Genomic DNA, 21273 nt, shown 5'->3' with positions numbered 1-21273 from the left:
TGGTTGTCAGGGGGTGCCAAGATGAGAGGTCGGGAGGAGGGTGGAGGGGAGTGGAGTATGTAGGTGATGGAATGGGTGGGAGTGGTTTCTATGCCTTTTCCTTTTTGGCTACCCCCATGTAAGGGGGAAAAAAGCCTTTGGTATATGTATGTATGTATGATGGTTGTCAGATCTCCTGGTGTATGAAAATTGAGGATGTGTGTGCACACTACTGTAAAACCAGAAGCCCTTGAAAAATTCCTTACCTTAAACCAAGGCGTCTCAGGTCATCTCTCGTCATTACAGCAATAACATCATCTTTGGTGAAATCTTCTGCTAGGAACTGAAAAGAAAATTTTAGACCACAGAATTAAAAAATCATATTTTTTAAACTTTCAAATATGATGTCTCAGAATTCTAACCCAAATGATAACTGAAGTATATGGATTAGTTATTGATTGGTAAACGTGTACACAGACATTATTTTGGGTAAAGAAATATCACTATTCCACACTTATTTATGTGCTTTGAAAAGAAAACCTTCATTTAGAGATATATGTATTTTCAGGAATGAACTATCAATTGCTTTGGAGAGGCTAAAATTTTTATTATGTATGTAAAATACCAGAGGAAAAAAAATCATGACAGTATTTCATGTTATAAATCATATCACTGAATGCAAAAATACATACATACAAACATATACCAAGGGCTTTTTCCCCCCTAACAAGGGAGATAGCCAAAGTCATGGCATACATCCACTCCCATCCATTTAATCCCCACATACTCCACTCCAATTCACCACCCCTCCCTCCCTCTTTTCTTGGCTCCTCCTGGATGACGGGTCATCCCTGCATCTCACCCACTGCCCTGGGTCAGAAGCAATGCAAAAATACATGACAATAATTCAAATTTTTTGTCCTTTAGAAAGCCACATATTCATAAAATATTCCATTCAAAAGTCCCTGTAGATCAGCCAAGGAAAAAAAAAAATCTTCCTAAATCAAGCTTCTCTCCAAATATGATTGAAATAATTAGTTATAATCCATAAACCATGAGAAAAATACTTTACCTTATCAATCACATCACGATCGAGAGCCAAATCCTGAAGCCAACCAACTAGTTCCATATCAATGTTCCTTGACGAAACATGAATGGTAGGAAGCTGATACTCCAACCCCTGAATCAAATAAATACTCTTATGACTCCAAATAAGCAACATGAGAAAGAGAGTATGAAAGAGAGAGATAAATAGATAAGAGATATAGATAGATATATATGGATAGGAAGATAGAGATAGAGACAGAGATAGACAGTGAGATACATAGATAAAGACAACTAGATATATAAAGACAGATACAAAGGTAGATAAAGAGGAGACAGAGATGGATATAAAGATAGATATATAGAGAGATACAGAGATAGAAATATAAAGAGATAGATCTAGAGCATTGGTTCTCAAACTATGGGTAGTGACCCAAAGTTGGGTCGCAAGATCAATTTTGATGGGTCACAGGGACACAGGAAAACTCTCATGTTTTCATTGTATTTCAGTTACTTAATTGAATTCTTCTTTTAACCACAAATTACTTATGTAATGTATGTTCAAACTTCCTCCACACCCTCCCTCCTTCTGGGCCCCACCTAATGGTGTCTCTGACAGCAATGACTATAATTAAAAGCAGTGCCATGGATCCCACTAGTTTAGTTTTGTGAATGAAAAGTTGTACACACACACACACATATATATGTGTGTATACCATACATATATATACATACATACATATATACATACATACATATATATATACATATATATATATATATATATATATATATATATATATATATACATACATACATACATATACCAAGGCTTTTTCCCCCTTCCAAGGGAGGTAGCCAAAAAGGGAAAGGCATAAAAACACTCCCACCCATTTCATCCCCAAATACACTCCACACCCCTCCCACCCTTCCTCTCATCTGAGCACCTCCTGGATGACGGGTCATCCCTGCATTGGGTTTATGTCAGGACTATTGCCTGGCCAGTCTGCTATGTAAGGTATATGACAGTCTTTAAGCCACTGAGTAACACTACGAGCAGTGTGGGCTGGGGCGTGATCTTGTTGAAAGATGTTAGCACCTGAGCTATTAAAAGAATCCTCCAGGTGGTCATTTAAGAGTTCATAATAAACATATTGGTTCACTTTTACATTTTTCGGTAGTACAACAAGGCTCCCAAGTCCTCTTCCACTAAAACTTCCCCATACCATGAGAGAATCAGGGGGTTTCACTGTTTGTTGAATGTACCAGGGGTCATGAGGGTCACTACCCGCACGCCGATACACGTTTCCACCCCAATTGCCAGTCATAATAAAGGTGGACTCATCGGTCCAGAGAATATCCAGCCACTTGTCATCATCCTACTGAAGAAATTTCTTGCAAAACTTGACCCTACGGCACCTCTGGTTAAGAGTGAGAAGAGGCTTCTTCACCGGGCGGTGGCTTCTGTACCCAAGGTCGTGAATGCGGCAGCTAACTGTTCGCACACTAACCTCCCCAAAGAGTTCTGGGTTACTTTCATTTATTTTTCTGGTGATAACATGTGGATTATGCTCTAACTGTCTCTTGATAACATTAGTAGCACGAGGGGATGTCTTTTTGGGGTACTTTTTCCTTGGTTTGTAACCGGGTGTGTCACAGCCACCTTCCTTCTTAAAAATGGCAACCCACTTGCACACAGATGTCTTGCCAACCCCAACCTGCTCTATTATTTCCTTTGTTTGGTGACCAGATTCTTGCCCATATTAAGGCTAGAAAGCACCTCTGTCTGCAAAAAACACTGACTGCCTAGGTGGCGTGACCAGAACACTCACGGAACAAAAAGCCTCCCCACGAAGGCTAAAAGGCAACTGAGGGATGATTGATAGCATGCGTCATAAACCCCACCCTTAGCTCCACCCACTTGTCCATTCGCACTTCCTTGTACATATCATTTACCCCCCTGGAGGATTCTTTTAATAGCTCAAGTGCTAACATCTTTCAACAAGATCATGCCCCAGGCCACACTACTCGTAGTGTTACTCAGTGGCTTAAAGACTGTCATATACCTTACATAGCAGACTGTGGAACCACATTAAACAAGATCTGCAGGGTAAAGATACGAGCTCTGTGCCCAAGCTTGAGGCAGCCATTCACCAATCCTGGGCTAGTATAACCCCTGCACATCTTGCCAAGTATGCCACTTCCATTCCAAACTGCCTTTGTGAGATCATTGCACATAAAGGCCACCCATCAAAGTATTAAAGGTACGAAGTGAGCTTTTGTTTATTGATTTATGACTCATATATATATATATATATATTTCCCCCCTAAAAAAATAAAGTGTATATATCACTGTATATTTTCTTTCTCTTTACTATGGGTCATGAGAGATTGAAATGTTCCAAGTACACTCACGAAAAAATTTGAGAACCACGGATTTAGAGAGATAGATATATAGCAATAGAAAGAGTGTGGAGTGTATTTGGATGAGTGAGTGTGAGTTATAGATATGGATACAGAGAGGTGCACAAGCTGGGATGTGCAAATGTATGGAATTCAACTTGCAAATACAAAATATATAGAAACACATCCAGATCTTTCTTTCTTTGAAGAAGAGCAGGAATTTCACCAACCTTTAATGCTGATGCTGCATGGTTTGCTGAAAGGTTCTCGGAAAGGAGTTCATCTGTTCTACCATTCACCACACCTTCAGCTCCATCAGCTGTCGCCCGAGTATTTTCTACAACTTGTGATGCAGATGAAGCTACTTCAGATTCTTTATTTTCTACAGGTACACCAAGATGCTGGGCCATAACTTCATTCTGCTTTTTATGTTCAGATATGAACTGCCGCAATAATGATCCATATTTCTTCTCTACTGCAAGTAATTCTTCCATCAATCTGTGAATCAATAATATTCTATAAATATGAGACTCTTAACATTTGGGCACAATGAAAAAAAAAAAATTATAATAATACATACATATACCAAGGCTTTTCCCCCCTTACAAGGGGCATAAAATCAAAGAAAAAGGCATAAAATCATTCCCACCCATTCCATCCCTAAATACACTCCACTCCCCTCCACCCTCCTCTTATCTTAGCAATAATATAATATAATAATAATAATAATAATAATAATAATAATAATAATAATAATAATAATAAATGAAAAATAGATAAAAACAAAATGCCTACCTGAGATTGTCTATACAGGTTGAATGTATTGCCTCCTGAACTTCTAAGCAATGTTTGGAATGATGCAGGTCCTGGGGAAGCTTTGCTGACTTAGTAGAATGAATAGTAGATACACCTGAGGTGCTTCCTTCTTCCATCGGGTCTCTGTGCCTCTCAAGCACAGCCCCATCCAAATCTCCTGCTTCCGACCCAAGTATTGCATCATGCTCTGCAATAAATCAATATCAGTTGGCAAACATGAGACATATATGATCATGATGATACGGTGTCATCCATACACAACCATTCTCCATTCACCCCTATCTTGTCTTCTCCTGTCCTCCCTCAACAGACACTCCCCTCTTTCCCAATGCCCCTTTTACCCCATCCATCCATCTCATCCTTGGTCACCCCCTCATGTTCACTTATTCTACCTCTGCCTTCCACAACTCTTTTACTAATCTTTCTCCACTCGTTCTTTCCATGTGTCTAAACCATCCCAATACTCTTTCATCAACCCTATCTCCTAACTCCCTTTCCACCCCCATTCTCCTCCTCACCTCCCCATTTCTCACTCTATCCAGTCTAGTAACCCCTATCATACTTTTCAGGCACCTAATTTCAAACACATTCAAACTCTTCCTCTCTTATGTTCCATGTTTTTGCCCCATACAGTACTATCAGTACAATCATTCCTTCATACAATCTCCTCTTAGCATCCATTCCCAAATGTCTATTTCTCATTACACTTTTTAATCCCCCCAAGGTATACTTGCTTCTCTCAATCTACATTCTACCTCCACCTCCACTCCTCCCTTTCCCACCACATACAGATATATCCACAGCAGGGTTGCTCCATGAGGAGCTAAAATAAGAGGGAAACAATGGTAGTGGATGGGAGTGGAATGAGTAGGAGTGGGTTGCCTTGACCTGGCTACCTCCAGTATAATATTTTCACTCAATGCTAACACATCCATCTTCCAACCTTCTTCCTCATCATCCTCTTTGACTCTTATTTTCATAACTTTTTCTTTCTTTTAATATTTTTTTTCTTGACCATAAAAGTTTTTCCTGTGGGTAGACTAACACTGATGAAGACAATGATAGCATAGGCACTACCTACCTGGTGAGAGTACACTCATAGCAGTTTGTACTGCACTGCGCACCAAATCATCAAGTGCAAACATCCAGTGGGGCTTGATACTATGACTCTTCAACACTTCATTCACCTGCGTAAAAATAATTATCATAACTAAATAAAATACTACTTAAACTTTAATACCGTAAACATCCACACTGAGATACAAATTGCACTTATATGAAATTATAATAGCAATTTCATTAAAGAGACCTGACTTAAATAAAGTCAGAATGTTTAATGAAGAAATACAAAGTACTTAAGAAACATTCTAATTTTACTGACAAGTAGACTGTCTACATTTTCAAGGAATATCAACCTCACTAAACTTACAGAATCTCTAAAAGTATAGAGAGCCAGGTTAATTTGATTATGTGCTTCCTCAAAGTCTATATCCTGTCGCAGAGCAGTGAAGGCTTGCTCAATGGGTTCTCGTTTTTGTTCAGGGACATATTCACCAAGGCCCACCATAATAACCTGAAGGTGTTCCTTTGAATAAAAAGTAAATTGGTTTTAGATATATATCTCCATACTAGTGCAATGATTGCATGGTGACATGTGGTCAATACATTAAGGACTGTTTCTGGTGTGCCCCTACAAAAGAAAGCTGCACATCATACATTAATGTTACAAGTTAAGATTTCTACTCATGAAGGAATGACATACTTTTGTACAACTGCTGTCCCTCCTATACAATATACCCCTCTAATATGTTCTTTACCACTCATATAATTTATTATTATCATGACATGGTCTTTCTAGATAAAAATACTCACTTGGGTTAGGATTAGTTTACTAGAACCCAGTTCCTGTTGTAACTTGCTGTGCCAGATATCTGTGATCTTAGCCTGGTCCATGTTTAAAACTTTGGTCAGAGTAGTTCTTCTTTGAGAGTCTTTCTTCAACAAGTAAAAACCATCTTGTTCCTGAAATGATTCATATGTGTACACATACAAGTCCTTTTCCCTCTTATAAGAGGTTGGGCATGTCAAACCATACCCTAACCTATATACAGGTACTTACATATATATATAAATCACACATACACACACTCAATCAATCTACTACCCCAGGTCTCTCTCTTTTCATGAAGGAGACCCACAGCACCCAGGTAATTGGCAACAACGACTGGATAGGCCCACAGATCTCTTGAAGATCTTGTTTTGTGATTTGGAAGTGAATGAGTTTTTGTGTGGATGTATTGTATGGTACAGGTGGTATGTTGTATTATACATTTGAGTAGTATGCAGCTGGTCTGTTGGTTGTCCCTGTGTGATATAATAAGATGAGTGAGTGGGGCTGATAGCTCTAGCATAGAACTGCATAATTGCCACTGTCATCCTATGAGGAGGATTTTGGCTTCTGAATGCAGTTCTATTGGTGTGGTTTTGGTGCTTCCTGTTATTATCAATGCCTTATTTTGTATAGTTTGTAAAGTATCCTGTCATCCATGAGGAGCTAAGAAAAGAGAGAGGGAGGGGAGGTGAATAGGAGTGGAGTATGTGGGAATGAAATGGGTGGGAGTGGATTTATGCCTTTGACATTGGCTACCTCCCTTGCAGGGGGGAAAAAGCCTTTTATGTATAATGTATGTATGTATGTATGCATGTATAGGCATAATGGAATGAGTAGAACTTTTCCTGTTAAACTTGTTGCCCTTTGTGTGTGTATGCATGTATGTATGTATGTAAAGTATCTGTTTTGCTGATTGATGGGAACCAAGCTGAAGAAGCACAGTTGAGTATGGTTCCTGTTAGTTGTTGTAGTGCATGATTAGTTTCTTTCTGTTATCAAAACCCCATGCTTACAAATGACTTTAGTATGTTTATTTTCTTGTTAATTTCTACTATCAGATCAGTGATGTGTGGACTGAAGGTCATATGAATATCTAAAGTAAGGCTTAGTATTTCAGGGTTCTTTTCCAAATGAAGGGTTTGGTTGTTTAATTCAGTCTGGAGTGAGCAATGTTATTGATGAATTCTAGAATCAGGCTTCCAATCTATTATTCTTAAGCCATTGTTTAGTTTGGGTGATCTTAGATGTTATTTTGTATTTGCTAAGCTAGGTTATTATTGTTGGGTCATGTGTGTAGGCAAGTGCTTTGGTGTTATATTCAGACAAGGACATAACCTTGTCTCTAGATCAGGCTCAGAAACCCATGAAACTGAAAGACAAACCTGGAGCAATGGATTGATTAACTATTTGATTGATCCAATGGTCTTTTACACAGTTTCACTTTTAAGCTAGTCAGTAATGAAGAAACAGGTTTAAAAATGCAACATACCAGGTCTGATCTTGAAGGCTCCACTTCCGGTGACAGCAATCCACCACTTGAAGATCGACGCGACATAAGACTACTGTCATCCACATCTGACCCAGTCATTACTGAACTGCTAGTAGAATTGTAACTATTCACATACACAAGAATGATCTTAAGAAAGTTATATTGGTAAAATGTCAATTATAATGAACTACACAATCCTAATCATATCATTATATCAATATACACATATATATATATATATATATATATATATATATATATATATATATATATATATATATATATATATGTATGCATGTATATATGTGTATATGTATATACTGTATATATAGGGTATTCGGGATAAATCTGACACTTTTTCAGAAAAAAAAGAAAAACGTCATCTCTAGGCCAAAAATTTACATATTCTCAAAATTCAAAGTGCATCTCTTAGAGGATCTTTTGCCAAATACAGATCACTCAAAGAAGCTGCCCTGAGCCTCCAGGCAGGACCTGAACTTGTAGCATACAGCCTTCATGGTGCTCTTCGAGAGACACCTGAACACCAGTTTGATCCTGGTAATCAGCTCATCCTTGGTGTTGCATTAGTGTCTTTTCAACTGTGCCCCATACATACTTGTAATAGTCCATGGGGTTGCAATCAGGCAAGTTGGGGGGGTCAGATGTTGGGACTGGTGAAGTCATAGAAGTTCTCAGACAGCCACTTCTGGGTTTTCCTGGAGATGTGACATGGAGCTGAGTCCTGCTGCCACACATATGGTCTTCCCACAGCCACCCTCTCCACCCAGCTCTTGACAACATTGGACAGCAGTTCATTATAGCCATCTGAAGTGAGTCCCTCTTCAAAGATGTGGGGCAGCATGACATCGCCTTCACTAGAAACACACCCAAAGATCATCACAGTTTGAGGGAACTTGGTCTTCATGAAGCACAGGACTTCGTGCAGACTGTGCATTGTGCAACTGGTCCTGGGAATTCTTCTCCTCTGCAAAGAACCAGAATGTCCCTAACTTGACTGGGTGTTTGACCTTGCTGAAGAGTTTCTTGGCTTTCATAAGGCAGTTCTCTTGGGCCTTGGCAGTGAGTAGTTGGCCCTTGTACCTCTTATACGAGGAGTAGCAAAGATCCTTGTTCAGTGCTTTATTCAAGAAGCTGCAAAAAAGATGCAGCAAGATCGAGGCAAGGCAATGCAGACCTTTGAGAGAGATGGGTGTTGGAGTGGCGACTATGATATAAGCACTGAACGAGGATCTTCGCTACTCCTCATACAAGAGGTGCAAGGGCCAACTACTCACTGCCAAGAAACTCCTCAACAAGGTCAAACACCCAGTCAAACCAGGGATGCTCTGGAACTTCTCAGATGAGAAGAAATTCTTCCAGGACCAGTTGCACAACACACAGAACAACAGGTGGCTAGCCTACAATCTGCACTAAGTCCCGTGCTTCATGAAGACAAAGTTCCCTCAAACTGTGATGATCTTTGGGTGTTTCCATTGAAGGCCATGTCATGCCGCCCCACATCTTTGAGGAGGGACTCAGACTCACTTCAGATGGCTATATTGAGTTGCTGTCCACTGTTGTCAAGTGCTGGGTGGAAAGGGTGGCTGCGGGAAGACTATGTGTGGCAGCAGGACTCAGCTCCGTGTCACACCTCCGGGAAAACCCAGAAGTGGCTATCTGAGAACTTCTACGACTTCACCAGTCCCAACATCTGGGTCCCCAACTCCTGATTACGACCCCATGGACTATTATGTGCAGGCCACAGTTGAAAAAGACACCAATCGTACCACCTGCAGCACCAAGGACAAGCTGATTGCCAGGATCAAATTTGTGTTCAGGTGTCTCTCAAAGGACATTGTGAAGGCCATGTGCTGCAAGTTCAGGTCCTACCTGGAGGCCATAGTCAAGGCTCAGGGCAGCTTCTTTAAGTGATCTATATTTGGCAAATGATCCTCTAAGAGATACACTTTGAATTTTGAGAATACATCAATTTTTGGCCAAGAGATGACATTTTTCTTTCCTTTCCAAAAAAGTGTTAAATATATCCTGAACAACCTGTATGTGTATATATGTATAAGTATGTGTATATATCTATATGTGTGTGTGTATATATATATATATATATATATATATATATATATATATATATATATATACATATATATATATATATATATATATATATCATTATCTTTATGACAATTGCATGTAAGATTCGAACCCACTGCTTTCGGTCACTGTAAGATTACGATATGATGATATACAATTTTTAAATATATATCTACAGTAGCCGCGAAAAGTTTGGGCGCAAAATTATAGGCGCCCCAACTTTCCCCTAAACTCAAAACATGCGAAAAATACAACTTTCCACCCAAACTTTTCGCTATTTTTCAATGCTAGCGTTTGTACCCGTATTTAGCCGAGACAATACACACTATTTGGCAACTCTGTTTAGGTGCACTCGATGTCACATGGAGTCAGTTTTTTGCGGTGGTCTCTGTTTTTGTGCCTTGATATCTCCGTAATGGGAAGTGGTAAAGAGCTGGAAAGAGACACAGTTGTTACAATCATAACCCTCTATAAGGAGGGTTATAAGTGTAAAGATATTGCTACTCGTGTGGGAATTGGAGTGCGTCAAGTGCAAAAGTGGACCAAGAAATTTCGAGACGAAGGAAGTGACATCATTCGTACTCCAAAGCATCGCTCTGGTCGGCCAAGGAAGATATCAAATCATACTTCTATGGTTCTAACTGCCTCCTACAGTTATTAGGAGGCAGTTAGAACCGTAGAAGTACGATTAGATATCTTCCTTGGCAGACCAGAGCGATGCTTTGGAGTACGAATGATGTCACTTCCTTCGTCTCGAAATTTCTTGGTCCACTTTTGCACTTGACGCACTCCAATTCCCACATGAGTGGCAATATCTTTACACTTATAACCCTCCTTTCCAGCTCTTTACCACTTCCCATTACGGAGATATCAAGGCACAAAAACAGAGACCACCGCAAAAAAAAAGACTACTCTCCGTGAGAGATGTTTAGAAACTGACTCCATGTGACATCGAGTGTGCCTAAACAGAGTTGCCAAATAGTGTGTATTGTCTCAGCTAAATACGGGTACAAACGCTAGCATTGAAAAATAGCGAAAAGTTTGGGTGGAAAGTTGTATTTTTCGCATGTTTTGAGTTTAGGGGAAAGTTGGGGCGCCTATAATTTTGCGCCCAAACTTTTCGCGGCCACTGTATATATATAAACTAATTCAGACATTCGCCCCAGGATTCGAACCAGGGCCTTGCGTGACACTAGGCCAAAGTTCTACCAACTGAGCTAAAGGAGCTCTAAAATTCTCCAACTTGGAAGTTGATCTAACTCCTGAAGAACTAAGTCCACTGCTAACTGCTGTCCTAACTTAATTTTACGGAGACTTAAATTCAACTCATAGCCAATGGCGAAGCTGGTACGAATCCTTGATGGGCTTTTATTGTTGTAATACCTGAACAGAATCGCCAATGATGGCCTAAGTCAATCAAATAATTTCGACAGTCACCCCAGGATTCAAACAGACCTTGTGTGATGCTAGGCCAAAGCTCTACCGACTGAGCTAAAGAAGCTCTAAAAGTCTCCAACTTGGAAGTTGATCTAACTCCTGAAGAACTAAGTCCACTGCTAACTGCCATCCTGATTCAATTTTAGAGACTTAAGCTCAACTCATAGCCAGTGGTGAAGCTGGTACAAATTCATGATGGGCTTTCGTTGTTGTAATACCTGAATAGAATTGCCATTGACAGTATATGTCAATCAAATAATTCCGACAGTCACCCAAGGATTCTAGCCAGGGCTTTGTGTGACGCTAGGCCACTTTACCAACTGAGCTAAAGGAGCTCTAAAAGTCTCCAACTTGGAAGCTGATCTAACTCCCAAAGAACTAAGTTGGCTGCTAACTGCCATCCTTACTTAATTTGACAGAGACTTAAGCTCAACTCAGAGCCAGTGGTGAAGTTGGTACATTTTTCTTTTCATGAAAGTGGCAGTTGCCGACAAGATTGACGAGTTAAACACAATACGAGGACGGAGCCTTTATTTGTACGACGTTTCGCTTATTACAGCTTTTTCAAGTACAAGTGGAGATACATATGCTTGAGATTAAATAAGGGGAAAGGAGGGAATGGGGAGAGAAAAGAAGAAGGGGGGGGGAAGGAAGAGGAGGAGGAGGAGGAGAGGAGGAGGAGAAGGGGGGGGATGGAACACTGGGAAAGGTTGAGAATGATGGCCATGGGTATTAGGGGAATTATGTGGGGCGAGATATTAAACATGCCCCTGTTTTGATCAATAGTGTTCGTTCCTTGAATGATTGCTGCTTCTAAACACTTCCTGCGGATTTTGTCTGGTTCTCGTATCAGCAGCTCTGCATTCTTATAGACTGGAAGAATGAGAAAGAAATGGAGAAGGAATACAAGAAGAAGCTGAGAGAGGAGTGGGAGGGAGTGAAGGATAGAGTAGAACTAGGAGTGGAGTAGGAATGGGGATGGTTCAAGAAGGGAGTCACAAGGTCTACAAAGATGGTGTGTGGAACAAGGAGGATAGAAGGAAATAGAAGGAAGGGTAGTGAATGGTGGGAGGAGGAAACAAAGAAAGTTGTAGAAAAGAAGAAGTGAGCCTTCACAGATTGGTTACAAAATAGGATGAGAGAAGTATATGAGAGGTACAAAAAAAAAGAGAAGTAAAGCATAAGATAAAGGAGGTAAAGAGGAGAGCAGATGTGAAATGGGGTAAGAGTATGACAGAAATTTTTGAAAGTAATAAAAAGATGTTTTGGAAAGAAATTAAGAAAGATTATGCAAATCAAGAAAAGAAGAAAAGGTAAAAGGTGCAGATGGCGAGATGATAATGGAAGAGACAGCAATAAGAGGAAGATGGGTAGAGTATTTTAGGGAGGTGCTAAATGTGTAAGAGGATAAAGAGGGAAAGGTAGTTGCAGTGGGTAGCACTAAGAGAATGACTATGATGAGTGAGGAAAATGGAGGAGAAATAAGGATAGATGTGGTGAAGGCAGTTGTTAAGATGATGAGAGCAGGTAAGGCACCTGGGTTGGATGGATGTCATGCAGAATGTCTAAAAAAAAAAGAGGTACAGTGATGGACTGGCTGGTGATGTTATTTAATGTTTGTTTAAGAGAGGGAAGAGTGCCAGAGGACTGGTGGAGTGCTTATATAGTTCCACTTTACAAGGGAAAAGGGGACAAGTGTGAGTGTAGTAGTTTCAGAGGGATCAGTTTGTTGAGTGTAGTTGGGAAGGCTTATGTGAGGGTTTTGATTGAGAGGATTAGGAGAGGAACAGAGGGAGTAATTGGTGAGGAACAGTGTGGGTTTAGGAGAGGTAGGGGTTGTGTGGATCACCTTTTTGTGGTAAGACAGACATGTGAGAAAGCTTTAGGAAAAGGATGTTTTTTGAGCCTTTATGGATTTGGAAAAGGCTTATGACAGGGTAGACAGGAAGGCACTGTATTGCACATATATGAGATAGGAGGAAAGCTGTTAAGAGCAGTCAAGAGTTTTTTTGAGAGTAGTAGAGCTTGTGTTAGAATCAGGAATGGAGAGAGTAAGTGGTTTGAAGTAAAGATGGGAATTCGCCAGGGATGTGTTACATTGCCTTGGCTGTCAATTTATACATGGATGGGGTGGTGCGAGAGGTAAATGGAAGGATAATGGGTCAGGGATTGGAAATGGTTAAAGGAAATGGGGAAAGGTGGGAGATAAGCCAGTTGTTGTTTGTTGACAACACTGTGCTTGTGGCAGGATCATAGGAAGGATTGAGGAAGCTAGTGACACAGTTTGGGAAGGTGTGTGAAAGAAGGAAGTGTGGGTAAAAGTAAGGTGATGAGATGCACATGGGGAGAGAGTGGCAGCAGACTGGAAGTGAGTATTAAGGGAGAGAGACTGGAGGAAGTGGGTAGTTTTAGATACTTGAGTGCAAATGTGGCAGGAAAGGGAGTGGAGGTGGAGGTAGAATGTAGATTGAGAGAAGCAAGTAAATACCTTAGGGAATTAAAAAGTGTAATGAGTAACAGACATTTGAGAATCAATGCTAAGAGGATTGTATGAAGGAGTAATTGTGCTAATAGCACTGTATGGGGCAGAAACATGGAACATAAGAGAGGAAGAGAGGAGTTTGAATGTGTTTGAGATGAGGTGTATGATAGGGTTTACTAGGCTGGATAGAGTGAGAAACAAGAAGGTGAGGAGGAGAATGGGGGGTGGAAAGGGAATTGGGAGATAGCATTGATGAATGAGTATTGGGAGGGTTGGGACATATGAAAAAAACAAGTGAAGAAAGATTAGTAGAAGAGATGTGGAAGGCAGAGGTTGAAGGAGTGAACATGAGGGGGTGACCAAGCAAGAGATGGATGGATGGGAATAAAAGGGGCTTTGGGAAAGAGGGGAATGTCTGTTGAGGAAGGATGGGAGAAGACAAGATAGGGGTGAAAGGAGAATGGTTGTGTATGGATGATGCTGTGATGCATGGGGGTGGGGGGAGTGGGGGGGGGGGTATCTATGAAAAAATAATTTGACACAGCCCAAAGGGATTTCTTCCCGTTTTCTCTTTTTCTGCATGAGGGGACAGAGGGAGGTCACCAATTTAATGAAGCGGCCTTGCTGTGCATGTGCTGTGTCTTGCGACACTGCTTCTGACCCAGGGCAGTGGGCAAGATACAGAGATGACCTGTCATCCAAGAGGAGCAAAGATAAGAGGGAAGGTAGGTGGTGAATGGGAGTGGAGTATGTGGGGATGGAATGGGTGGGAGTGGATTTTGTGTGTTTTTTGGCTACCTCCCTTGTAAGGGAGAAAAAGCCTTTGGTATATATATATATATATATATATATATATATATATATATATATATATATATACATATATATATATATATATATATATATATATATATATACTTTAAGCACCTCCCTACCTTCTGCCCTTTTCCTCTTTCTCCATCTATCCTCCACTCTCAACTTAGCTTCCACCAAAAAATTATCTAATACTCCCCCCCATCTCACTATCATATAAACAGGAAAGAAAGCAAACATGCCTCCATATTTCACCGCATTCTCTGTTCCACAGTATAGGCCACATAATCCTCACAGATCAACAGAAGTTTCCACTGCACCCCACAGAATGGAATGCATCAAATATTTTCTTGTAGATCAATAAAGGGTGCCAGCAATACCTTTTGAAACTCATCCTCAATAATCCATCCTCAAAAGACCTCTTATGAGCCAATTAATTCCTATACTGATCCAAGTCTCCAGGCAATATGCCAGCCCAAAGCTTTATCATGATATGATAATGACAGACAGCATCTATCATTATGACAATATCAACACAGAATAGGACTGGTCACAGATTCAGGCTGCCCCAGATGCAACCTTCATACAAAGGACACAGAACAACTCGTACTACAAAGCCCCACACTAGCAATCCCCAGACAACAACATAACATCTCTTCTGTGACTTATGGTCCCACCTGGAGGTTGTTGCCAGCTTCCTGGAGGGTGCGGGTATTTTGCAAGAGAGACCAGGGCCAAGGAATTGATTGACCGATAGTTCAAATTTTTGTCATCCTAGCAGTTTACAGCATAGTATTTAAAAAAAATTGCATTATTTAAGCCAATGAAGTTTATATTTACCAAGTTTCTGAATATCAAGAACATATAAACTTGCATCAAGACATGTGACCTTGAGAATGCAACCATACTAAAAGCCAAGACAATGCATGGTGACATTCAAATACATTATCAAGGAAAGCTCAAGGTGCACCATTGACAGCCAAATATATTCACTCATGCTGCAAGTATACTATCAAGGGATGCAACAAACTATCACCTAAAGCCGAAAGAGTGAGATCCTTAAGTGCATTAAAACACCAAACCAATGTTCATGAGAAACTGTTACTACAATAACATAACACCAGCTATGATTTCTGATGAGCTGTGACTGAAAAAAATCATCAGTTCTTTAAGAAAAAATAATAAAAAAAAAAGTCAACTTTTACCATATCACCTGCAAAGCAAGGTGGCTATGCATGGGAGATGAATATCTACATCTCTTCATTCCTATGTCACTCATCCCTTAAACGTCTCTCTTTATCCCACATGAAAATTGCACCACATATTTCCATAATAATTTTCAACATGGCTCTAGTAAGATACCAACAATTCTGGAATATGTTTATTAGAATTATATTCATACTACACATACTAATCACAACAACAACACAAAGAATAAGATGGATGGATGAGGTGAAGTGGGCCTTAGGTAAAATAGGAATGTCTGTTGAGCAGGGAATGGAGAAGTCAAGAGATAATTGTGAGCAGAAAATGACTGTGAATGGATGTGAGAGGATTTATCCTCTCATCTTCTCTATTTATGAGTGAGGGGACAAGGAGGGAGGGTTATCATGTAAATGAACTAGTGAGGATAAACCAGCTTAGGTGGTCAGGCCTTCCTATGAATGTGCTGTATCTTGCTGCATTGCTGCTGATGTAGGCAGTGGGCAAGAGACAGGAATGGCCTTTTATCCACAAGCAGCTATGATGAAAGGAAAACAAATAGATACTGAATGGGTGTGAGATGGGTGAAGGGTGGGTGCATGGCTTGGCTAGTTAGCTAGATAATCATCATCAATCATTATTATTATCATTATTATCTGGAGAGGAACAGAGGGAGTAATTGGTGAAGAATAGTGTAGATTAAGGAGCGGCAGGGGTTGCATGGATCACATTTTTGTGGTAAGGTATGTGAGAAAAAATTAGGAAAAGATAAGGATTTTTCTGGGCTTATGACAGGGTAGACAGGCACTGTGGAAAGTACTCCAGATATATGGGATAGGAGGAAACCTGTTAAGAGCAGTCAAAAGTTTTTACAATAGTAGAGCCTGTGTTAGAATTAGAAATAGAGAGAGTGAATGATCTGAGGTAAAGGTGGGACTTCACCTTTGATGTGTTATGTCACCTTGGCTGTTAAATCTATACATGAATGGGGTGGTATGAGAGATACAAGGGTAATAAGCCAGGGATAGGAGATGGTTAAAGAAAATGGAAAAAGTGGGAGACAAGCCAGATGTTGTTTGCTGACAACAATGCACTTGTGGTAGGATCAGAGGAAGGATTAATGAAGTTAGTGATTGAGTTTGGGAAGGTGTGCAAAAGAAGGAAGTTGAAGATAAATGTGGGTAAAAGTTGATGAGATGTACAAGGGGAAAGGATGGCAGCAAATTGGAAGTGAGTATTAAGGGAGAGAGCCTGGAGGAAGCAGATAGCTTAAGATACTTGGATATAAATGTAGTGGGAATGGGAGGCGTGGAGGTGGAGGTAGAATGTAGATTAAGAGAAGCAAGTAAATGCCTTGGGGGATCAGAAATGTGGAGTGAGAAATAGACATTTGGGAATGTATGCTAAGAGGAGGCTGTATGAAGGGGTGATTGTGCCAAGAGCACTGTATGGGGGAGGAACATGGAACATAAGAGAGGAAAAGTTTAAATATGAGATGAAATGCCTGAGATGTATGGTAGGGGTTACTAGGCTAGATAGATTGAGAAACGAGGTGAGGAAGAGAACAGGAGTGAAAAGGGAGTTGGGAGATAGGGTTGATGAAAGAGTATTGGAATGGTTTAGACACATGGAAAGAGGAACGAGTGAAGAAAGGTTAGTAAAAGAGGTGTGGAAGGCAGAGGTGAAGGGAGTGAACATGAGGGGCAAGGATGAGATGGATGGATGGGATAAAAGGGGCATTGGGAGAGGGGAATGTCTGTTGAGGAAGGACAGGAGAAGACAGAAGATAGGGGTGAGTGGAGAAAGGTCATGTATGGATGATGCTGTGATGCATAGAAGGGAGTGGGTGGGGGATGGGGGGGAATATGTATGAATGATATTTTGATGCAGCCCAAAGGGATTTCTCCCAATCTTCTCTTATTCTGCATGAGGGGACAGAGGGGGGAGGGTCGCCAATTAAATGAAGCAGCCTTCCTATGGATGTGCTGTGTCTTGCTGCATTACTTCTGAACCAGAGCAATGAGCAAGATGCAGGGATGACCTGTCATCCAGGGGGAGCTAAGAAAAGAGGGAGGGAGGGGTGGTGAATGTGAATGGAATAAGTGGGGATGAAATGGGTGGGAGTGGATTTATGACTTTGACTTCAGCTACCTCCCTTGTAAGAGGGAAAAAGCCGTTAGTATATGTATGCATGTATTATTATTGTTGGCGTTTTGTAGCTTAAAGGTGAAGGTCAGGGCTGATTTTGTGTGTATGTATATATATATATATATATATATATATATATATATATATATATATATATATATATATATATATATATATATACACACACACACACACTTTTTTAAGATGGAGATAACATTTCTTCATATTCAGATACATTCCAAATTCTTGGGGGGGGCAACATATGTCTCTTCCATTCAGCCCTTTAGTTCTAATTTTTAGGTGGATCGCTTCAGCCTTGCCTTCAACCAGACTTGCTTCTTCCAACATGTCATTTCTCACAAAAACATTCACCCCACCACCTACTTTATCTTTTGTAATTTCTCCAGATGGCATATCTATTATTTCTCGGTTATAGATCACCATGTTTGTGAGCTTGCCTAAGCCCAAAACATCAGGTAATCATATATCTCTGACCTGGTCGACAGTAAACCATCTATTTATTTCACACACATCTAAACCATGTATGTGTGTGTGTGTGTATATCTATATGTATGCAAGTACCTGTGCGTGAGTCTATATGTGTGCATGTGCATCTCTCTCTACCCCGCCATATATCACCAGCCCTTTCCCCCTTTGTAAGTGTGGGTGTGGGTGGGTGGGAGGTGGCTGAATCAAAGCACACACCCACATCAAAACCCATTAACCACTTTGGTATGATGACACCTACGTCGGCATCATGAGGCACAAGTGGGTACAACAGGATGCCAGCATCAGTGTCTTGATTATATATTTTTTTTGTAGTTGTACACGAGTTACCCCCGGATTCTGTGAACTGGTTTGATCACGTTCTCTGTGTTTATTATTACTCAGAATAAAAGAGAATGAGTAATACAGCACTATAATATAATGTGAGTAGTGTAATAAATCGTTCATATGGCAGCTGGTGTTGCGCACGAGAATTTGACTCGTACTGAAGTGGTTAATGTTCATCTAATCTGAGCAACTCATTGGTGAGAGGTTATCCCTGTCCTCTGCCACACGAGTGATTACCACACTAAAACCAATCACAGAATACTGCAGTGATATATAATTCAATACTCAAAATGTAATAACTATGCAGATAATCCTAAAACATGAGCCATACACACATTATTCTAATGTACTAAACTGAGTAAATGAAGCCGTACATTATACTCTTCATAAAAAATATAGATGTATAAACAAAGAGTCATTTTATCAATGAAATACAAATCAAGGGCCAAATCATTTAGTCTGATATGTCAGAAACATCAGGGATCCTTACAGCATATAATAGCACAATCTCGCAGGAAAGGAACAAGGGTGCACACTTGAAAGTGCTAGATAGAATGTGAAGATGATTATAATCTAAGGGTGTTACGTTTATCTTAACTTAGAGGGTTTACACAGACAAAACAAGCCCCTGTACTAGTGGCAGCCAATGTCATATTTACTATATCATTGTTTAGCAAAAGCTTACGGCTAAATTTAGCCTCCTTTTTTTATCATGACAATCTCAATTAATGAAGTTAAATATAAAATTCTTAGCATTCATCTTATTACCCAAATTACTACAACTTGAAAAATTTACACATATGCAGGGGACTATTGGCACCACAGTAAACTAGACAGAGAAGCTTTGTGGTGGTTACCTGGAGTAGGAGAGAGAGGCGAGGTAGGAGGAGGGAGAGACGGGAGATGCAGGTTGATTCGTGCACCATCGCCATCCACAGCTGCCGTAGCCCTCACTGCTACCAATACATGAATCTTTAACTGCAGCACCCATCATATATACCAACTTCCATAATGTCCAACTTTTGTATTTTCAAATCCCAAGAAGGAAGGAAACTTCCAGACATTTACTTCTACAAGCATGCAGCAAGAGTAATATGCTTTTAATTCTACATACCATTCCATTATTAACTCTACATTCATAACATGTAAGCTTGGGGTTCAGTTACAATGTTAAGAGGAAATACTCTAACACAGCTTCAATAATAGCAAATGTTGCTTTAAGTTTCACTGACTGGAAACCCGCAGCTCCCAGTGGATAGGAACAGTCCTCAGTCCCTCCCATAAAAGACTCTGGGTAGAAACTTTGAACTATTATCTGCGCTGTATTAGTGATGAACAACTGTCACTGGCTAATAGCTAGGAGGGGAGTAGTCATTGATTGAAAGCTCTCCTTATTTGAAAAGGTGGAGGAAATGTAGCTGTTGATAGAGAGGTCTAGGTACTGATCTAGAGACAGCTGTATCTCCAGACGGAATTCAGGACTTTGAAGAAATTTTGAACTATTATTTGCACTATATTAGTGATGAACAATTGTCACTGGCTAATAGCTAGGAGGGGAGCAGTCATTGATTGAAAGCTCTCCTTAATTGAAAAGGTGGGAGGAAATGCAACTGAAGTTGATAGAGAGGTCTAGGTACTGATCTAGAGATAACTGTACCTCCAGATGAAATTTAGTACATTGACAGGTTATGAAGATGGGCATGGGGGAAGATCATTCTCTCTGATGTACATTTTATCAGACCATCATTTGCAGGTACCCATTATTGGTACCTCTAGAGCATTAAGGTAAAATTAAGCTGGAGAGAAAGAAATTAACATGGGCAACTACCCACAGTGCTGCAGCAGAAACAACCACATACAGCATGCAATACTTCAATTCTTCTACTTCCCTACTTCAGTCACTCCATATATGAGCTAAAAGTCAGCTGACACCTCAGTTTTTATATATTTCCATTTTAATTACACCATATAAGGATAAGTGGATGCACTAATACTTTGCTATCAAGCACCTTCACAATTCATGTATGGTACCAACTTGGGCTATATATTCGTTTTTTAATTATCATATCTAGATTTTAATTCATGTATTGTTCCAGGTTATTCGTTTTTTAATTATCATATCTAGATTTGAATTCATGTATTGTTCCAGGTTTGGCTATATTGTCTTCTAAGCTATCCAAAGTATCCATGCATCTGTACTAAAAGATTCTCACACTTTAGATATCTAGTCTTTCTCACTTTGGTTTCATGACCTCTTTTGTGTGTGTATACATTATTGTATTTAACTAATTGTGGTACACAGGAAAGGAGAAACGCTATCATTATTTCGAACTATGTGTTCCTGTCATCATCTTCACTTCATGTATATTGAACCTTGCCAAATAAACTTATTATTATCATTATTATTATTATCTCTTCCTCTCCAATTTATTTTAACTACCCTCAAGTACTGTAGTTCCAACTTTGTTTATATCCTTAATTTCCAATTATCATATTCAAATTTAAGCACAAGTATTGTTACAGCTTGGGCTATATCACCTTCTAAGCTATTACAAGTATTTACACATCTATATGGAAAACAAGGGAGAGAGGGATGGTGAATGGTAGTGGAGTACATGGGAATGA

General features: G+C 39.9%; 1 protein-coding gene across 11 annotated transcripts in view; it reads right to left on the bottom strand.

Moving 5' to 3' along the window:
• The window catches only part of Ask1 (apoptotic signal-regulating kinase 1), a 75937-nt gene that overhangs the window by 10549 nt on the left and 44115 nt on the right, over positions 1–21273 (bottom strand). For 3 of the 11 annotated variants that reach the window (XM_076186492.1, XM_076186502.1, XM_076186503.1), the window contains exons 19-27: positions 19506–19604; positions 7623–7746; positions 6115–6264; positions 5672–5827; positions 5324–5429; positions 4222–4429; positions 3657–3924; positions 1052–1159; positions 246–322 (exon numbers count right to left, since the gene is read on the bottom strand). In XM_076186492.1, coding sequence (XP_076042607.1) covers positions 246–322; positions 1052–1159; positions 3657–3924; positions 4222–4429; positions 5324–5429; positions 5672–5827; positions 6115–6264; positions 7623–7746; positions 19506–19604 — 1296 coding nt within the window. The remainder of the gene's footprint in view (positions 1–245; positions 323–1051; positions 1160–3656; positions 3925–4221; positions 4430–5323; positions 5430–5671; positions 5828–6114; positions 6265–7622; positions 7747–19505; positions 19605–21273) is intronic. The other 8 variants (XM_076186495.1, XM_076186496.1, XM_076186494.1 and 5 more) reach the window with 8 other exon arrangements.

The sequence above is a fragment of the Oratosquilla oratoria genome, chromosome 6 (genome assembly GCF_046742065.1).
Source record: "Oratosquilla oratoria isolate Oo_2021 chromosome 6, ASM4674206v1, whole genome shotgun sequence".
Taxonomy (NCBI): domain Eukaryota; kingdom Metazoa; phylum Arthropoda; class Malacostraca; order Stomatopoda; family Squillidae; genus Oratosquilla; species Oratosquilla oratoria.
The sequence above is the reverse complement of the archived record's forward strand: the minus strand, read 5'-3'. Positions and strand labels throughout refer to the sequence as shown.